Source organism: Micromesistius poutassou (assembly GCF_964030765.1).
Source record: "Micromesistius poutassou genome assembly, chromosome: 1".
NCBI lineage: Eukaryota > Metazoa > Chordata > Actinopteri > Gadiformes > Gadidae > Micromesistius > Micromesistius poutassou.
Genome location: NC_140271.1, coordinates 526,405 through 544,897, shown reverse-complemented (window position 1 = coordinate 544,897; position 18,493 = coordinate 526,405). Strand labels below are relative to the sequence as shown.

The 18,493-nt window shown below is 46.9% G+C and overlaps 2 protein-coding genes across 2 annotated transcripts; both read left to right on the top strand.

The window, feature by feature from the left end:
* Positions 1 to 413: 413 nt before the first annotated feature.
* Positions 414 to 4,183, top strand: LOC311368067 (melanoregulin; the record flags this gene model as incomplete). Its single annotated transcript, XM_084486951.1, is given in 8 exon segments — positions 414 to 440; positions 442 to 630; positions 633 to 671; positions 673 to 803; positions 1,124 to 1,286; positions 2,064 to 2,154; positions 2,303 to 2,466; positions 3,516 to 4,183. Coding segments are annotated over 8 exon segments (1,011 nt in total). The 3' UTR covers positions 3,723 to 4,183.
* A 5,272-nt stretch (positions 4,184 to 9,455) lies between these two features.
* On the top strand, positions 9,456 to 12,073 carry tcap (titin-cap (telethonin)). Its single transcript, XM_084488658.1, has 2 exons — positions 9,456 to 9,787; positions 10,561 to 12,073. The coding sequence occupies exons 1-2, from the start codon at positions 9,639 to 9,641 to the stop codon at positions 10,937 to 10,939; spliced, it is 528 nt and encodes a 175-aa protein (XP_084344784.1). The 5' UTR covers positions 9,456 to 9,638; the 3' UTR covers positions 10,940 to 12,073.
* The last annotated feature ends 6,420 nt before the right edge of the window (positions 12,074 to 18,493 follow it).

Genomic DNA, 18,493 nt, shown 5'->3' with positions numbered 1-18,493 from the left:
CCGGGGGTAAATAATGTCACAAATGGGTGTTGGGTGGGGATCTGCAGGTCCCCTGGGGACAAAACATTGCAGCTCCTGATGGATTCCACAAAGAAAAGGAGCTCACATGATTTTGCTATGACTTGTCTTCTAAGGCTGTGTGTGTGTATGTGTGTCTTATGCTTGGATGAGTTGATGCGCTCCTCTTCTCTGTCCTCCATAGTAGGCAGATGAGTCGCAGCGCACCGCTAGGAATGAGCCGTCCAGAAGGGAAGGGAAAACTCCTCGCCACTTTTTTTTCGCCTGAACCGGAACCAACCGTGAATAAAAAAAACATTTTGACTCTGCTTGACAGCTGGGAGAGTTCGTAATTCGCAACGGTAGGCCTGCTGTATATGCCGAATGTTAATTTGGAAGTAAGATGGTTCTGAAACATGTTGGGACTTGGTGTGACTTTGAGCAAACGAGTGGTTTTACCTTCAACCTTCAACTTGTTTTTTTTTTTTTCAGCCACTTTATTCAGCACTTCATGACTCTAACGAGGCCCGGGTCAACAGAGGACTGGTCCAGCTCCTCTCCTCCTATGCATGGGACAGCCGTGTAACGTTTTCTGGTAGTCCCAGGTTTGATTTTTCCACCCACCCTTCAGGTAATCCTTGCTGGATCGTTGTTCCTTCAGCGAGTCTGTACCTGGCTGCTTCCGCTTCCTGCCCGGTGTCCATAGCGATGGGGTCTACGTTCAGCCAGTTCTGCATGCGCTGCTGCTGCTGCTGCTGCGCTGCGGAGGACGACGACGACAACGACGAGAAGCAGGCTTTACTTCCGTAAGATGGTGTCACACACACACACACACACACACACACACACACACACACACACACACACACACACACACACACACACACACACACACACACACCTAACTCCTTGTGCCCCCCCCCCCCCACATCACACACACAAACACACACCTAACTTTAAACCTCCAGTTTAAGCAGAAAACGATGAATATGTTTATGTGAACAGTTTACTTTTAGAAACACTGACACTGCCTAGAGCTGCCTGGTTCCAAGTCCTTTCAAATGTAACCAAAGTGTGTGTGTGTGTGTGTGCGTGTGCGTGTGCGTGTGCGGGTCCCTCCTCACAGTCCAGACCCCCTGGAGTACTTTGACCGTGAGGTGCAGAAGCGCCGGGACCAGGAGACCAACCTGTGGAGCGAGCCCGGGGACCCCAGCCACTCTGAGAGGGAGGACGACCGGGCCCTGTACGGCCTGCTCCAGGCCCGGGGCAAGACCCGCATGGGCTCCACGGTAGGGGGGAGTGAGGGGGTGGGGACAGGGGGGGGGGGAGTCATATGATAGGTTTTTCTTTGTACGCTTTTGTGTTAATGCTGATAAAAACAAAAACACTAATGCATTTGGTTTTTATAGCTATTTTCTAGACACTCAAAAACACTTTACAACAAGACAAAATACAGGAATTAAATATATTTGCAGTGCAATGACAGCACGTCATTGTAAAGACTGTATAATTCCATGACATGTCTCACAACGTGGTCGGTCGAGGTCGGGCTCGAACCAGCAACCCCATGGTCATGTGGACGACGCCATAAACACTGCACTACATAGGCATGTAGACAGCCAAGGGCAGATTAGACTATATGTTGAGAAGGAGCAGTCTTCCGTACATGGAGGTTTGGTGAGCTCGGTAGTTATGGTAATATGGCATTGGTATCAGTTAAAAAGTTAAAACTGTCATAAACATATCAAAACATAACCAACCATGTTTCTGAAGCACACTGTGTCCAAATCCATCGTCAAAACGGATGTTTGCGAAAAGACGTGTGTACCGCTTTAAGGCCCAGCCTGCGTTGGAGAGAGGCTGCGGTTCAGATACGAACTTCAAACAAATGTTATTTTGTTTTTTTCAGATATAGTCCTCAAATGTGGCATGGGTATACTACGGAATAGCTGTTGTGAAGCTGTTTACATATGCAAATATTTCACTTAAATTGTTCCAGGTGCATAAAAAGGAGGACGGAGAAGAATTTGAGAGTTTCTAGTCTGTCACGTGTCTGTCTCCCGCAGAGGTTCCGGCGCCTGAGCGTGGACATCGAGGCGTTGAGGGACACGCGGCGAGAGGTCAGAGACAAGTGGAAGACCATCCTGGAGAACCTGGGTGAGCGCTCCAGACAAGATCCAACCCACACGATCTCCTTAGAGATATACTGTCTACCTAAGAGGGTACATGACCTGGAATCAAATACAACCGAGTGTACCTGCAGAGCTGCCCCGTCTGACCACACCTCTTCCCGCCCTGCGTCCAGGTTTCATGGCGGAGGCGGATTCCTTGCTGACGGTGTCGGCCAGCGCGTCCTCCGACCGCATGCGCAACGCGGCGGCCGCGCGCTCCTTGCTGCACACCTTGTCTTCAGAGACCTCCCTGTTCGAATCCAGAGAGCCTCCGCCAGAGAGATACCTCTTCATTCTGGTAAGATACCTCTTCATCCTGGTAAGATAGCTCTTAAGATACCTCTTCATTCTGGTAAGAGACCTCTTCATTCTGGTAAGAGACCTCTTCATTCTGGTAAGATACCTCTTCATTCTGGTAAGAGACCTCTTCATTCTGGTAAGATACCTCTTAAGATACCTCTTCATTCTGGTAAGAGACCTCTTCATTCTGGTAAGATACCTCTTCATTCTGGTAAGATGCCTCTTCATTCTGGTAAGAGACCTCTTAAGATACCTCTTCATTCTGGTAAGATACCTCTTAAGAGACCTCTTCATTCTGGTAAGAGACCTCTTCATTCTGGTAAGAGACCTCTTAAGATACCTCTTCATTCTGGTAAGATACCTCTTAAGATACCTCTTCATTCTGGTAAGAGACCTCCTCATTCTGGTAAGAGACCTCTTCATTCTGGTAAGAGACCTCTTCATTCTGGTAAGAGACCTCTTAAGATACCTCTTCATTCTGGTAAGATACCTCTTAAGATACCTCTTCATTCTGGTAAGATACCTCTTCATTCTGGTAAGAGACCTCCTCATTCTGGTAAGAGACCTCTTCATTCTGGTAAGATACCTCTTCATTCTGGTAAGAGACCTCTTCATTCTGGTAAGAGACCTCTTAAGATACCTCTTCATTCTGGTAAGATACCTCTTAAGATACCTCTTCATTCTGGTAAGAGACCTCTTCATTCTGGTAAGAGACCTCTTCATTCTGGTAAGATGCCTCTTCGTTCTGGTAAGGAAGGAGCCCAGCACCTAACCAGGAGAAGTGACCCGGGAGGGGGATGGGGAACTGACAGCAGGCTGAGCAACTCATTTAAATCATAGGCAAATTCATGATGGAAATGGTGGATTTGTGAATACGTATGTTAACCTATAGATACGTCTGAAAGTCTCACATAATGTGAATCCAGGATTCAATATTAAAAGGATTTGAAAAAGGTACAATAAAAAAATGTGTTTAGTGAAAAGCAACACCATTAACATTACAGTCTACTCTTCTGCTGTTCAAAAACCAAAACACTTCTTTTCCAGGATCGACTCATATATCTCGACGTAGCGGACGACTTCCTGGCCAAGGCCCGGCGCTTCTACCCTCCGCGAGATTCTGACGAGGAGGAGGAGGGCTCGGGGCTGTCCATCAACCTGCCGCTGCTGCTGGCCCGCGTGGAGGCGGGCATGAACAGAGCGGCGGACGGTGACGAGGACGAGGACGATGAAGAGAGTGAACGAGAATGTTAAGAGAGAGTCTGAATCCAATCTTGTCCCATACTCCGATACTTCCGTTATTCAGAAATAAAATCCCCCGCCGTCGGTGATGAACAACGTTGAGTTTCAGGTCTTTCTCTGGAGAGTAGTTTCTGTTTGTGTGTGTTCTGTGGTCCACAGAGTGAGATGTTTTTCATTTGTTCCCCTCTTTTACCCCGGGGCCGATTATGTTCAAATATGAAAAGGTTCCATTTATAATTTGTCTTATGATTATCAGCACTCGGGAGTCTTTAAACCACAAGATTTATTTTTCATTTACTATCATTCAGCAAGTTAAAGTCTAATCAAACAAATCGTGAATTGAACCTAACTCATAGCAAACTATTTTACTTTATTTATTCACGTTATTATTTTTGTTAAAAGTGGTAGCATACAGTAATAATTGTGAAAAGGTATTACTGTTCTTTTTTTTTTTTTTTTTTTAAGAAAAGAAAGGACAGGTGGAAAGATATGGAGAGTGTGAGAATGAAGACCTTTACCGCTACACTAGGGCTGTAAGTGAGTTTAGCCCATGAGGAGATATCTAGTTAGTTAGTTTTGTATTTTTCGTATGTATTGGCTGTTAAGAAAGATTTAAATAAAGTTTTCCATCTAAAGCTGGACCAGGTGTTGCATGCAGTGGTCATCTCTTAAGTTCTGTCTCTCCTGGGTTTGAATTAAATAAGGATAACTTATAGGAATAGACTGAGATGAAACAATAAAATGGTGTTTTAAATATATTAAAGGGCTTCCCAATTTAGTAGCATGGCGTAACGCGTAGTAGTTTTGATCCAGAAAAAAAGTAGCTCATTGTCAATGCCATGTTAATGGATGACGATAATTAATACAGTATTAAGCACAAAAATGATGAACGGTTCAAAAACACTGTGATAGTGGCTGACAGAAGAAGGACGACAGTGAACCGAGCACAGGTGGTGTTGTGAGCAATGAATCCATGACACCATCACATCTCAAACGTCATCTTATAACCATCTTATAACAACACGCAGGTGCTGAAAGACAAACCGGTTGATTTTTTCCTACGAAATCATTGCACACCTCGTCTTGCTTGGACAACAGCTCTGTGAATATTTCTGTTACGGCCGAAGCAAACGACTGGATGAGAAACCTCTGAAATGCCCGAAGACTTCACTGTTGGTGAGCAGAATTGTCATGCGCCGAAACATCGAAGCCTGCTTTCAGAAGGCGGTCGCTGTGGGACTTGTAGTTGGCCTTTTGGAAAAAAAAAGCAACACAGAGAATACCCTGCGCTTTCGGACAACTCTGTGTGCTTTCGCTTTCTCTTTTGCGACCACGTATCCGTGCGAGGAAGTCTTCTCTTCACTTTCCGTCATAAAACTGAAACACAGAAGCAGGACGGACGCTGAGCCACACCTGAGACTGAAGCTGACCTCTACAGATCCACACATCAGGACTGTGTTCACTGGCGGGCGTACCCTTCTCGTCGGGCTTATGGACGTTGGCCAACTTTTAATATTATTCGTATTTAGCCTAAACATTGTCAAACAGGTTCTTGTTATATGATTGATATTCTTAATGTTGTCACTTGCTGTGTGTGTGTGTGTGTGTGTGTGTGTGTGTGTGTGTGTGTGTGTGTGTGTGTGGGGGGGGGGGTCAGTTCTCCTCAATGCCTCCTGTGTGAACTCTGCGTAGCTGAATAGGGCAGAAGGCCTTAGCTACTGCTTTTTGTTATATTTGATAACATCTGGTCATATTGGTGGTACTTGGAGGTACTTGGACAGACAGATATTTTAGGTGGTACGTGGTATGAAAAGTTTGAGAACCGCTGACCTAGATAGCTGAGCACGTATTAACAGCACTCTTCCCAGTTGTCACATGAGGCAGAGAGAGAGAGAGATAGAAAACCTTATTGGGGTGTTTGTCTGTGTGCCATGTGCACTAATGTGTAGCTGCTTCACACGACCAGTCCAGGCTGGATCTGACCATCCCTCTCTCTCTGTCCTCTCTGGGTCTCTGGGGTGGTGATAGGGGCTGGACCCTGAAGGATGGGCATGTTGTGGTGGTCAGCTGCTCCCCGTTCATGTCACCAGGGCGGGGACTGGTCAGGGCACATCACTTAACACCATCGCCAGAAGGAGCCTACTGGCACATAGCACACAGACAGCCAGGCACGTACAGACACACACACACACACACACTCACACTCACACACACTCACACACACACACACACACACACACACACACACACACACACACACATGCACACCAGTGTGCAAAGACACAAAAACACATACAAAGAGATACACACAAAGTCAGGTGTATACACACACACACACACACACACACACACACACACACACTAGCGACAAAGACAGACAGACCCACACACAAGAGAGGATAGACACACATGGGATCCAGAAACACATACAAAAACATGTGTCCCCCACACACAGACACACACACACAAAACAAACCACCGCACACACTTGCATAATAGCGAGCACACACACACACACACACAAAAACTAGCGACTGAGACAGACCGACTTACACACATACACACACACACACACACACACACACACACACACTAGCGAGAACAGAATACACAAACACAGACCCAGTAACACAAAACATGTATGTGTTTGTATGCAAACTGTATCTCTCGATCCCGTTTCTCTCTCCATTTGATTCCCTCCTTCCCTCCCCCCTCCTCGCTCCCTCCCTCACTCCCCCCTATCTCCCCCTCCTCTCTCTCTCTCTCTCTCCGCCTCCCCCTATCTCCCCCCCATCCTCCCTCCTCTCTCTCTCTCTCCGCCTCCCCCTCACTCTCCCCCTCCTCTCTCTCTCTCCTCTCTCTCTCTCTCCCCCTCCTCACTCTCCCCCTCCTCTCTCTCTCTCCTCTTTCTCTCTCTCTCTCTCCGCCTCACCCTCACTCTCCTCCTCTCTCTCTCTCTCTCTCTCTCTCTCTCTCTCCGCCTCCCCCTCACTCTCCCCCTCCTCTCTCTCCCCCTCCTCTCTCTCCCCTCCTGACAGCTCATTTAAATGTCACTCTGCAGCAGCTGTAGCAGCCTGGTTATGCAACACACACCAGGCTCTTTGCGGCAGGGGATAGGAGTTGTGGGTCTGGGGTTGGGGGGGGGGGGGGGGGGGGGTCGAAGGGGGGGGCGGGTGGCTTGGTAACTTACCAGGATCGAGACCCTTCCTGGTCACCTTCACACAAGTCTTCTAGCCCCTCCCCCCCCCCCCCCCCCCCCCCCCCCCCCCCCCCCCGCCCCCTGGTTCCGTAGGAGGATGAACTGGGGACATGGAGGTGAGTCATCCACCCAGAACTGCTGAGAATGACAGAGAGGTGTGTGTGTGTGTGTGTGTGCGCACACCGTGTCTTCGCGGTTTGATACAGCCAAATTGAATTGGCTGTATCAAAAATGTTTGTATAAAATGGGGGTATAATTGGATGCAACAGTTATATCTTGTATGATCTGAAACTGTGCTGTGGTGCATTTCTCTCGCACTGCTTTTTTGCCGCCTTTTGTGTAAACAATTTATGAAGACAAAAAGGGAATTAGGAGATAAGTGGGCCGCCTGTCATAGATTCTGGTTATGCTCCACAGAACCAAGTCCTGGTTGAAAGAGAAATCATAAAAAGAAATGATCTCAGCTCCCGCGTATGTTAGTGACTTATGACGTCTCGGGATGACATTTCCTGGTTGCCATAGTGGCACAAACACACAAGCTCTCACAAACACACAGATCCTCTCACGTACACACACACACACACACACACACACACACACACACACAACCAGAGTGGTAGGGGGATTTTGTTCAGTATGCCGAAGGCTGAAATTGTTGAGGGGGGTGTGTGGAGATCAAATATTTCTGAAGTACATGATCACGTTTTTCAAAAGGCAGAGGTAGCCTCGAGAGTCCATTCTGATTTTGCAACGAATATCAGTCTGGCCTTTGCTGTGCAGTAAGTGATTCCCACATATGGACGCGGCATTAAGGTGAACAGTGGTGTATTTGAGATGCCCCGTACACCACCCGCACGAGTTGCTCTTGTGACGTCATTTCCCTGCTTGTAGCACTCACAGCCTTCCTGTTTGTCTTTGTGAGTCATCGGCTAGTCGTTGTTGTTGTTAGCTACATTAGCCTCTTTAGCAATCCAGCTCAAGAACAAACACAACTTTACATTGTGTTGCACACACAGCAAGACCGTGCAATGCATACATTGGTGACCGGATTAAAGCGGCAATGTCTGTGAGAGCATTTAAAGTCAACGTTAAAATGATCAACGTGGTACAAATACAAAGAAAAAACTTCTCTTTACGGGCGCAGCCATTTTTGTTTGAAGAGTCGTACGGACGGCCTCACTGAACTCGGTTGACTCTCAGAATCCTGAGTAGGAACGACCAAATGGGGGCGTGCCTCTGTGAAATGCCGCAAGAAAGCTGGGAGATTTCCCACTTTGCAACTTGTGTGGTAGTATATGACGCAACGCACCATAACTCACCATAACTCCAACCATCCCGAGGGACGCTCGTGCTCTCTTCACTCTTGCCGAATCCAGTTGGAAGGAAAGGAACAAAGGGTGACAACAAAAGCATATCCTAATCTGAGAAAAGCCTTCCGTGCAGATTTGCTTTAATCTTTTATCATTGTTTTTCATTTGTCTATTTCAGACAGAATCACTTTTGATTGCTCCGTAGATTTCCTCGGGTGACGTCAGTACGTTTTGAACTGCGGTTCTCCTTGTTGCAACTTGCTGCAACTCCCTCAAGTAATGCAAGTAAAGTAATGCAATTAGTAATCTGTATGAATTACTTCCAATTAACAAATATTAACATAATAACACAGGTGTTTATTGCACATAATGCAGCATTACCCGTATCATATGCTGGTCATGTTGACTGTAAAGTAACTGTCGTCTCTGATGGGAGGTATGAGGGTTCCTGGCAGAGTGATTCACTGAGTGTGTGTGTGTGTGTGAGAGAGGGGTCATGTTTGTAATCCGAGATGATTTTGGCTGCTGTCATTTGCTGTCACCAAGGCGGTGAATCACTGGATTAAAGCTCTCTTACTGCAGTGTCAACGTCACCAGTGTGTGTGTGTGTCTCTGTGTGTTTCCGTTTTGTTATCAATCAAAGTGAGTCGTCAGTGATTTGTCATCAAGATGTGACGTCAGGACCGAGAATAAACACGCCGTCCTGTACGTTCAGAACTGGCCTCCCAGTGAGAGACGTATGGGATGTTGATGTGGAGGAATGCCAGTGTCTGAGCTAACACGTGTGTGTGTAGGGTTGTATATCCCAGTGTGTTTGTGTGTGCGTGTGTCTCATTGTTGGTCTATCTTTTTGTAAGTGTGTGTGTGTGTGTGTGTGTGAGTGAGTGAGTGAGTGAGTGAGTGAGTGAGTGAGTGAGTGAGTGAGTGAGTGAGTGAGTGAGTGAGTGAGTGAGTGAGTGAGTGAGTGAGTGAGTGAGTGAGTGAGTGAGTGTGTGTGTGTGTGTGTGTGTGTGTGTGTGTGTGTGTGTGTGTGTGTGTGTGTGTGTGTGTGTGTGTGTGAGTGTGTGTGTGTGTGTGTGTGTGTGTGTGTGTCAGTGGCAGGCAGTAGGCAGGGCGGTGTCGCAGGCAGTGTCCTCTTACACTGATTGTAGAGACATGACAACACGGATCAGAAAATAGCAACAGCGTGTGTATATAAGCGCCTGGATGGACCACCCCAGTTCCCCAAAAGCACTGGCTCACACCACAGGACGGAGACGGCCGCAGGAACCCATTACCCCGGAGACAACATCACCTCACCCTCAACCCAAAGCTCTCCACAGAGGACGCGACAGAAGAAGAAGGCTCAGCTAAGACACGCAGAGAATCCGTTAATCCGTTCATCCATCTCGAGCATACACTACTCCCGTCGTCGTAGCGATGCAGTTCAGCACGGTGGTGGAGAAGCGTAACGGGGAGGTGGTGGGGGCGGAGCTGGCCTGCAGCGTCCGGGAGGAGAACACGTCCCAGAGGGAGACCTACAGCGCTGACTGGAACAGCATCCGCCTCAAGACCAGGCCTCAAGAGGGGTAAGAGAGACCAGGCCTCAAGAGGGGTAAGAGAGACCAAGGCCTCAAGAGGGGTAAGAGAGACCAAGGCCTCAAGAGGGGTAAGAGAGACCAAGGCCTCAAGAGGGGTAAGAGAGACCAGGGCCTCAAGAGGGGTAAGAGAGACCAAGGCCTCAAGAGGGGTAAGAGAGAGACCAGGGCCTCAAGAGGGGTAAGAGAGAGACCAGGCCTCAAGAGGGGTAAGAGAGACCAGGGCCTCAAGAGGGGTAAGAGAGACCAAGGCCTCAAGAGGGGTAAGAGAGACCAAGGCCTCAAGAGGGGTAAGAGAGACCAAGGCCTCAAGAGGGGTAAGAGAGACCAAGGCCTCAAGAGGGGTGAGAGAGACCAGGCCTCAAGAGGGGTAAGAGAGACCAAGGCCTCAAGAGCGGTGAGAGAGAGGAGGCCAACGCTAAAACCACCGATTGGCTGGTGCACTCGGGACAGACATGAGGGACTCACCCACGTCTGTCTCAGACTCGTGTCTTACTATATGTATAAGCATCTCATCTTAGCTCAAATGATTCCACTGTCAAAAGTACGTCCTTTCTTATCTTATATGGTATCTATATCTACCAGTATCAATAGCAACATATTGGAATTAGACGAGGCCTTTATTTTTGTCTTAACTTAACTGTCTAAAGATAAGTTGATCTAATTAGTTGGACAATGTTCGGATGTGTAAAAAAAGGTGGGAGCTGTTCTCTGAGGTAGAAGCTCCAATAAAGGTCTCATTCGGCGTGTTTCTAACCCCACAGACAGACTCAGGACATGAAGGACGACTCCCGCAAGGAGACCCTGTACCGGCAGTGGCAGGTCCGCACCCTGGGCCAGGCCTGCCCCTCCGGGGTCTTCCGGCTGGGCACGGTGGAGCGGGGCGGCCGGGAGCACCGGCTGCTCCCCGCCAGGAACACTCTGCCCCTGCCCATCTTCACGCCGGCCGAGCTGGGGGTCCGGCTGGGCCGCGGGCGGGCCGCGGCGGAGGAGGAGGAGCCGCGTTTCACCCCCGTCGCCAGCCCCGCCAAGCGGACGGTGGACGAGATCACCCGCGACCTGCCCCCCGTCAAGCCCACCCGCATGGAGTTCGCCTCCAAGGCCCTGGGCCGCTCCACGTCGGTGGAGGCCCAGAGAGGGTGAACACCACCCCCCCTCCACCCCCACCACCTTCCTCCAACCCCCCCCCACCCCCACCCCCCAGCCAAACACCTGCCGACACAAACACCCCACCCCCCCTGTCGACGGAGGAGGAGAGAGTGGGGGGGGAGGGCCTAAAAGAGAGGAGGAGGAGGAGGAGGAGGAGGAGGAGGGCAGGGGGGAGGATGGTAGAGGTTGGAGGATGAAGAAGAGCAGATATGGCCCAGAGCAGATCAGAAGAGGCAGGCACATACGCGTTGTGTGTAGATGTGTCTTTAGCGGCCTTCATAATAACCTCGACGTAGCTCATAGGCGCGGCTGTTAGGTCACATATTGGCTTGTGTTGTTGGCGTGCGGTGTTGGTCACCGGTATGGCACTTGTAGCGCAGAGAGCTTGGGACATGTTGTCCAGAGTGCTTCTTCAGCTGTCTCACTGGATCGTCCTGTCCCGTTTTTGTCTCATGTTTTTTTTTTTTAGAGAAAGACCAAAAGTTTTTTTTTTTTTTACTATAGAGACCAGCACTAATGCTGTATGTGTGCGGCTAAACTGCTTGTTATTCGTTGTTTTTTTTTAAACATGGAAAGTAAACTTTAATAAGGTACACGAAAGTAAGTGTTGTTTGAGATGTGTTTGGGATCAACAGCGTGGGTCAAAACATGCTATAAGTGGACTGTCAAGCACATTATTTGAGAAATGGAAAACAAATTGTTTAAAGAGGATAAGATAACAAGACAAGTGTTCAGTGAGAATAGGCAGGGGCATAAATAGGTTGTGATGACATGCTGGTGGGCCCCCCCATGGCAACAGTGTTGTCTCATAACAATGGAAGCATCCAGCATCTCTTCTCTTGACGATGTGATCCCATTAAAGAGTGTGGAATGCTGTTTGAGATGTGTGCGTACCGTACGTGTGTTTACACCCTTGAAATGGTAATTCACCTCCACGGCTGTACGGTCGTTCCACCTCTTTCTTGTGACAGACTTCCCCTTGTGTGCCATGTGGTATACACATTATTTAGTTTTATCTTGTTTGTTTGTTTTGTTTTTGTGTGTGTGTGTTGTTTTTTTGTGCTGATTTATTATGTTTTGCTAGAGAATTATTTTTCTATGATCATTTAAAAGATGTATTTGCCTTCACTCGTGTGGCCTGTTTATTTGCTATAACCTGATATAATATAAACAACAGAATAAGAATAATAATAAGAAGAATAACCATCTGAACCATCGAAGCATCTGAATCTGAAAATCCAGACCACAGCTATGTGGTTTCTAACATATATTTCACAAAATTGCTCTGGAATAACCCAAAAATAAAAAAGTCCCAAACAAGTCAGACAACAGACAACTCATCTTATCTCAGAGGGGCTAAACTCAGGCAGACCGGCGTTTTGGTTAAAATATAAACAATATAAATAGCTGTGTGCCTTTGACAGAACCAAGTCAACCCTCATTTTGGTTAAGAATTAGTCATTTCAGACGTTTCATCCACTTTATCTTCGGCCATTCTGTGGGCAGAGGAACTTACATGCATTCATATGCACTGTTGTCTGACTCCCCCCCCCCCCCCACACACACACACACACACACACACACTCTACCCTTGCATGATATCTCATATTAATACTTCCCCCGACTAACAGCTTTTATCGGGAGTAGTTATTTCTCTTGGAAGACTTCAACATCGAAAATGCACCCTCTGCTTGCCTCTACTTAATACAGTTCTTCTCTGTTCCTTGCATTTGTCTCCCTTCCTCCTCCTCCTCCCTCTCGCCCCTCCTGTCCACAGCGCTGTCTTTGCCACGCGGTGATAGGCAGGGGATGCAGTGGCTGGGTATTTATAGACCCTGTACGCGTCGCAGTGGAAAAGCACGGCCAACAGGTGTGTCCTTTCCATACCCGTGCTCCATCCAACTGTTGAAAGCGGTTCCCTAATATGACTTATAACCTAATAACTCTCAAAGCAACTTCTGTGGCTGACAAACTTGACATGGCGGGGACGTGGGTGAGGCCAAAGAATGGAGGATGCGTTGTGAGCTGATACCGTAGGAGCATATCGACCCTCAGCGTCCAGGAAACTAGTATCTAAAGTCATCGTGACATCGATGATGCTTACACCGCGAGCGTAACGTGGACAGGATTATTCTGGTTGTGGTTTGGAATGTTCCATTCCCAGCGCAAAGGATCTGGGTTTGAATCCCCCCCAATGCCTCCAGTCTTCCTGTAAAGAAAGGAATCTGAAATTAACCATAAGTCACTTTGGTGAATAAAATCACCGGCTAAAATATGGTTATATAGTTGAAAAGGCATAACTTAACATGAATAAGCTCAAAATTGCTGACCTGATGCCCTGTGGGCCGACATTCCAGTCAGGGAACATTCAAGTTAGGACCTGAGGATTCGCGTTAATCAACAAGCGGCTCAAAATGGCAGCGTCTCCGCGACCAGCTGCTCCACACGGCCGCTGCATTGTGTTACCATGACAACCGACAACCCCCTACTACCCTGTCTGCTGGATAGTGGAGGTAGGGGGGCTGGGTGTTGGGTGACTCCCAGCACAGATGACCTGGATGGGATTATTCCTTCACATCCACGGCCTGGTGCCACGCGCCTATTTATAGAAAGTGATCTGTGTCCTTTGAAAGAACGATAAGCCGTAACAGTCCATTTACAGTCCGATTAATAGTCCATTTATTTATCTATCTAAATCATCATAGACAAACCTGCAAAAACTCTTAAATATGGGGTTATTTGAGACGTTTAAAGCTTTCGGTCTCCACAAGTTACGGGCTGGTTCGTATCGGCGCCATCTTCATGGTCAGCTGTTCAGGCCAGCATGGTGAGCTTGACGCACGACGGTGGAGACATGAGGGCCCAAACAGCAATAGGTCTTTTGTGAGGTCTTAGTGATTGGCCCCTGCTGTGGTATGTAACAATGTAACTCACGACAGCCGAGTCATGTCTCGCGTCAAGTCACGGTGAACGCTCCGGGCACAGACCATATCATACGCACCGACCATTCTTTCTTTCTTTCTTTCGTTTTTTTTTATTACGTAGAAATGACGCCCATGTGACTGGGTTAACGAAACCCTCCTCGAAGCAGAACGGCGACTTACAAAACACACGACACAAGCAGAGTTTTGTTTGACTTAAAACACATATCACAAACACAGATATGGGGCAGGCGAAGGGCCCTGGTCTTCTGGTCTGGTCTTCTGGTGGTACTGGTCGCCTTCAGAGGAAAAAACTAAGAACACAAAGAAAAAGCCCTGTTCCTCACAATATCTTTATCCACGACGGCCTGCACTTTTAGGCCAGCGTTTCTTTTTTACTGTGCAGACTGAAAGTGGGTGATGATCAAATACAGCCCAAGCTGTAAGAAAGGCCAGAGATTGCTAACTGACTGACTGACTGATGGACAGATGTCAAGCGACATAATTATGGATACCAACTGCCAGTTACGAAATTGGCTTAGAAAATACACCATGAAATAATGTGAAGCGAGACAGGAGGGAAGCGTACAAGAAAGCGCCTTTCAACGTGTTTGATCAGACATGTTACTGTCCCCTGCTGGCCAAGCAAGGCAGTACACGTCGGCGCTCAATTTTAATCTACTATTAAGAATCCTTTTTTTTTTTGTTTTGTACAAACTAAACATCAGGTTCCATACTTTTAGCCTAGATTACAACACTTTTTTATTAAAGATTCTTAAAAATATGCAAAAAAAATGTTTAAATAACCCAAAATAACAGGTTTGTCATGGGGGTCATTATCACTCAAAGAACCTTCTCTGCCAACGACGTGAGAACATGTGGGGTGAATAATCACACTCCCTCATCTTCACCCGCTGAAGCACACAGAACCAATACTAAAGAGGCAAAAAGCCACCCTCACACCTCAGAGGAACACACTACACCTCCGTTCACCGCCATCATTAGCCGCCATCATTATCGCTTACAGCCCAGACCTCAGCGCGGTGCTGTTGTCGGCTCCATTAGCCCCTCTGACATCACAGTGGCGCAGCGAGTTGATTGGCTGACGGGGCGTTTGCCACGTCCCTGGTTTCGGGTACCACAGGAGGGATGTAGCGCCCGTGAAGCAGACTGGTTGGAGAACCTACACACAACCTTACACAAGTACAAAGCCACAAACACACACACACACACACACACACACACACACACACACACACCCATGTATGTGCACAAACACAAGACAAACCATAAAACATAATGACAACATAACCATAAAACATAACATAATCATATGCTAAAAGGCCTTGTTGTAATTTGATGTTGTTTTTATGCTTATTAAACTTTTGTAACAGCCTGGCATCCATGGGGCTGCAAAAGAAGGTCCAAAAGAAGGTGCTATTAATCTAATTCTGGGCACAAACAACACGTTGTTGGTCTAATCACAAAGACACACACACACACACACACACACACACACACACACACACCCGCAGTGTCCATATGTGCCGTGTACCTTTTGGCACATGCCAAACTGTGTGCCAACCTACATTTTTCAAAAAACTTTTTGTCCGCTTATTGTGTTTTGCAGTGACGAAAGTAAATAATGCATGTACCCCCTTAGTGTCCATATGGTTCAGAAATCTGCTGTTGCATTTATGTGTGAGAGAACCCCTCGCAGTGACGCAACATTAAGCAAGGTGCTACACTTTAGGACATGTTTCATATTGAAGATGGATGAAAAAGTCTTGTCTTATTAATAATGCATTAGCTAATGACAACCAACGGAGAGGCTCTGCAGGGCTTTTCAGGCACATTACAGTCACAGCCGGGGAGAAGTCAAGATGACTGCGAGGACAGAGACGTCAAGCCTTGTCACAAAACGACAGTTGGAAGATAATAGTCTGAACAAGATATGGAGCGTTATTTTTTGTCTTTCCAGCAATAGATTAAGAATCCATCTGATATTGAACACACAAGTTTGCCAGTTCTTTCTTGTGTATACGGTGTTGAGATTTGAGTCCATAAATTAAATTAATTAATTAATTAATTAATGCTAAACTCTATAAGAAAAGAGAAATCAGATTTTGTTCACTACAATTTAAAATATAAATAAACATTAATTTTCACAGACACACACACACAAAAAACACACACACACATACTTACATAACAACACACACACACACACACACACACACAAACATGCCTGTTACTGTAGGCCTGCCTACTTGCTGAGAGTGGAAGATAAATAATAAACTCAATGTTCAAATTGAAAATCTGGTCAAGTGACGGACAGGGAGGCACAGCGGCGGCGGTGGCCGTATGACATCCTGCAGTTTTTGGAGGCAGAGTGCGTTGGCTGATCATCAGCATCTACCTTGACGTGACCGCCAGCGGTCCCTAATAGAGAGAGAGAGAGAAAGCTGACGGCCTCGCAATCTGTGGGAGCACTTGTGTTACAGAGCCTGCGGGCTGTGACCACCTTAATGAGACCTTCTGCCCACAAGCGATGGCAAGAGAACCACGTATAAATGTGTCTATTTCTACCCGGCGAACCGCTACATGATGGTCGTTCATTCGGTCAATATACAGGCTTCTATTAAATAAAAAACGCCAATCATCGTTCACATGGGATTGAAGGTTAACAAGATGACAAAGTTGTCTGTGTTCCACTAGTCTCAAAAATGCGGCAAGTGCTCTAGCGCAAGGTGAGGTTCAAAATATGTTTTAGTAAAGCCACATGGTTTAAGACGTAAGTGTGTGTGTGTGTGTGTGTGTGTGTGTGTGTGTGTGTGTGTGCACGTGTGTGTGTGTGTGTGTGTGTGTGTGTGTGTGTGTGTGTGTGTGTGTGTGTGTGTGTGTGTGTGTGTGTGTGTGTGTGTGATGTGGTTCTTTATAGTAACGCAGTAAAAAAGAGTCTTTTAGTCTCTGCCACCTCTGGACTAGACCATCATCTAGAACGTCCCCAAGCTCTAGCCTCAACATAAGACCAACTGAAAATATACGAAGCCGGTATGAAATTAAACTGTTAAACTGCGATTCTGAAAAAAGTATAAATGATTTTGAAAATCAGTTTAGATATAAATGAAGATACAAGTGTGTTGATTTCCGTTGTAAAAAATATATATTTTAAAAGTAGAATATCTTAAAAAGTTAAAAATATTAAAACATTCTGAATAGAATTGCGTGATTCCAAGCTAATCTGATACATTTTTAAATCTGAATGGAGTCTCTATAGGTGAACATTTTTGGAAGGAGTAGGATAAAGAAAGAAGGAAACAAAGAAAGAATGAACCCTAAGAAGAACAATAGTTGATCACTGCAAGCAGCACTCACCTACGGATTTACTATAGGCCTATTTACTATGGTAGATTATCCACATAAAGAAAAAGTAAACAAGGAATACCTCCTCCTCTTGGAGTGGTTGGTTTCCGGCCCAGGCTATGCGCCGTTTCCCTCAACAGAAGTTCTGCTCTAACATTGTGCCTGCTCTCAGATTAGTGTTTCGCTAATGCGACTACGTTGTGTTTGTATAACTTCCACAAACGTTCAAAGTAAAATGCTTCCATGATATGATATGAAGAACAGAATGTGTAGACGTAATATCAGACGAGTTTAACGAGGTACATTATTTCTTATCCAAGCCGGCTTTTGTAAACCAACACCACCACCACCACCACAATAACCACCACCACCACATATCCTGACATTTTCGATGTAGCCTCGGCCCTCCTCTGTCAGCTGAGAGGTAGGAGGGAGCAGGAGTGGCGCATCAACAAGCACACCTCTCGCTGCCAAGGCAAAAAAAAACTAAACAGAGCAGGACCAGGGAGGAGGAAGAAACACAAATCTACACCGAGGAGCAACAGTTGTTGGCCGCGCAACGTGAAACAAACTGTCGCCCGTTTAGATAATTTAAATAGACAAAACAGAGAAAGGAAGAGATAGACTCACCACCTCCCTAGTCTACTCTAATTAGCGCAATTTTAATTTACCAGCAGTCTGTCTGCCGCGCCTCAAGTGCTCCCCACACGCACCGCCCCTCACCTTTTCCCTTGTCAGCGTCTCCTACGCACGGGCCTCTCCGCAACGAACGCATTTATTTCAAACCGTGTAATTAAAATGTGATGCGCTGTAATCTGGCTGGCGTGCCTCTATTTTTAAAAGCTCCGTTTGTGTGTGTGTGTGTGTGTGTGTGTGTGTGTGTGTGTGTGTGTGTGTGTGTGTGTGTGTGTGCACGCGCTCGCGCGCGTCTGCGCGTGTATGGTGACCGTGCGTGTGAATGTGCGTGGGTGATACTGAAAGACGCAGGATCGAAGGGACAGCGCCTCGCGGAACAGCCGTATACAATCGCGTGTGCCCACCACCATCGTCGTGTGACAAAAACACTAAAAATAATTAAAGATCGGGTTAATTCTCGAAATGCTGTGGCTTTATTTAACAGTGACCAAAATACTTCTGTTAGCATACATAATCATTGGGGTTGTTTGCAAAACCTTTGAAAGAAGCCAGCAGTGCCGTGCCACGACACCCTAGAGCCTTCGCACCCACGACCTCTTCATCTACTTAAGTAAGTATGATTAAA

Excerpts from the sequence above, each read along its gene's own strand:
- tcap (XM_084488658.1), top strand. The coding sequence starts at position 9,639 with ATGCAGTTCAGCACGGTGGTGGAGAAGCGTAACGGGGAGGTGGTGGGG. Across the intron at positions 9,788-10,560 it reads AAGACCAGGCCTCAAGAGGG|ACAGACTCAGGACATGAAGG; the intron begins GTAAGAGAGACC and ends CTAACCCCACAG.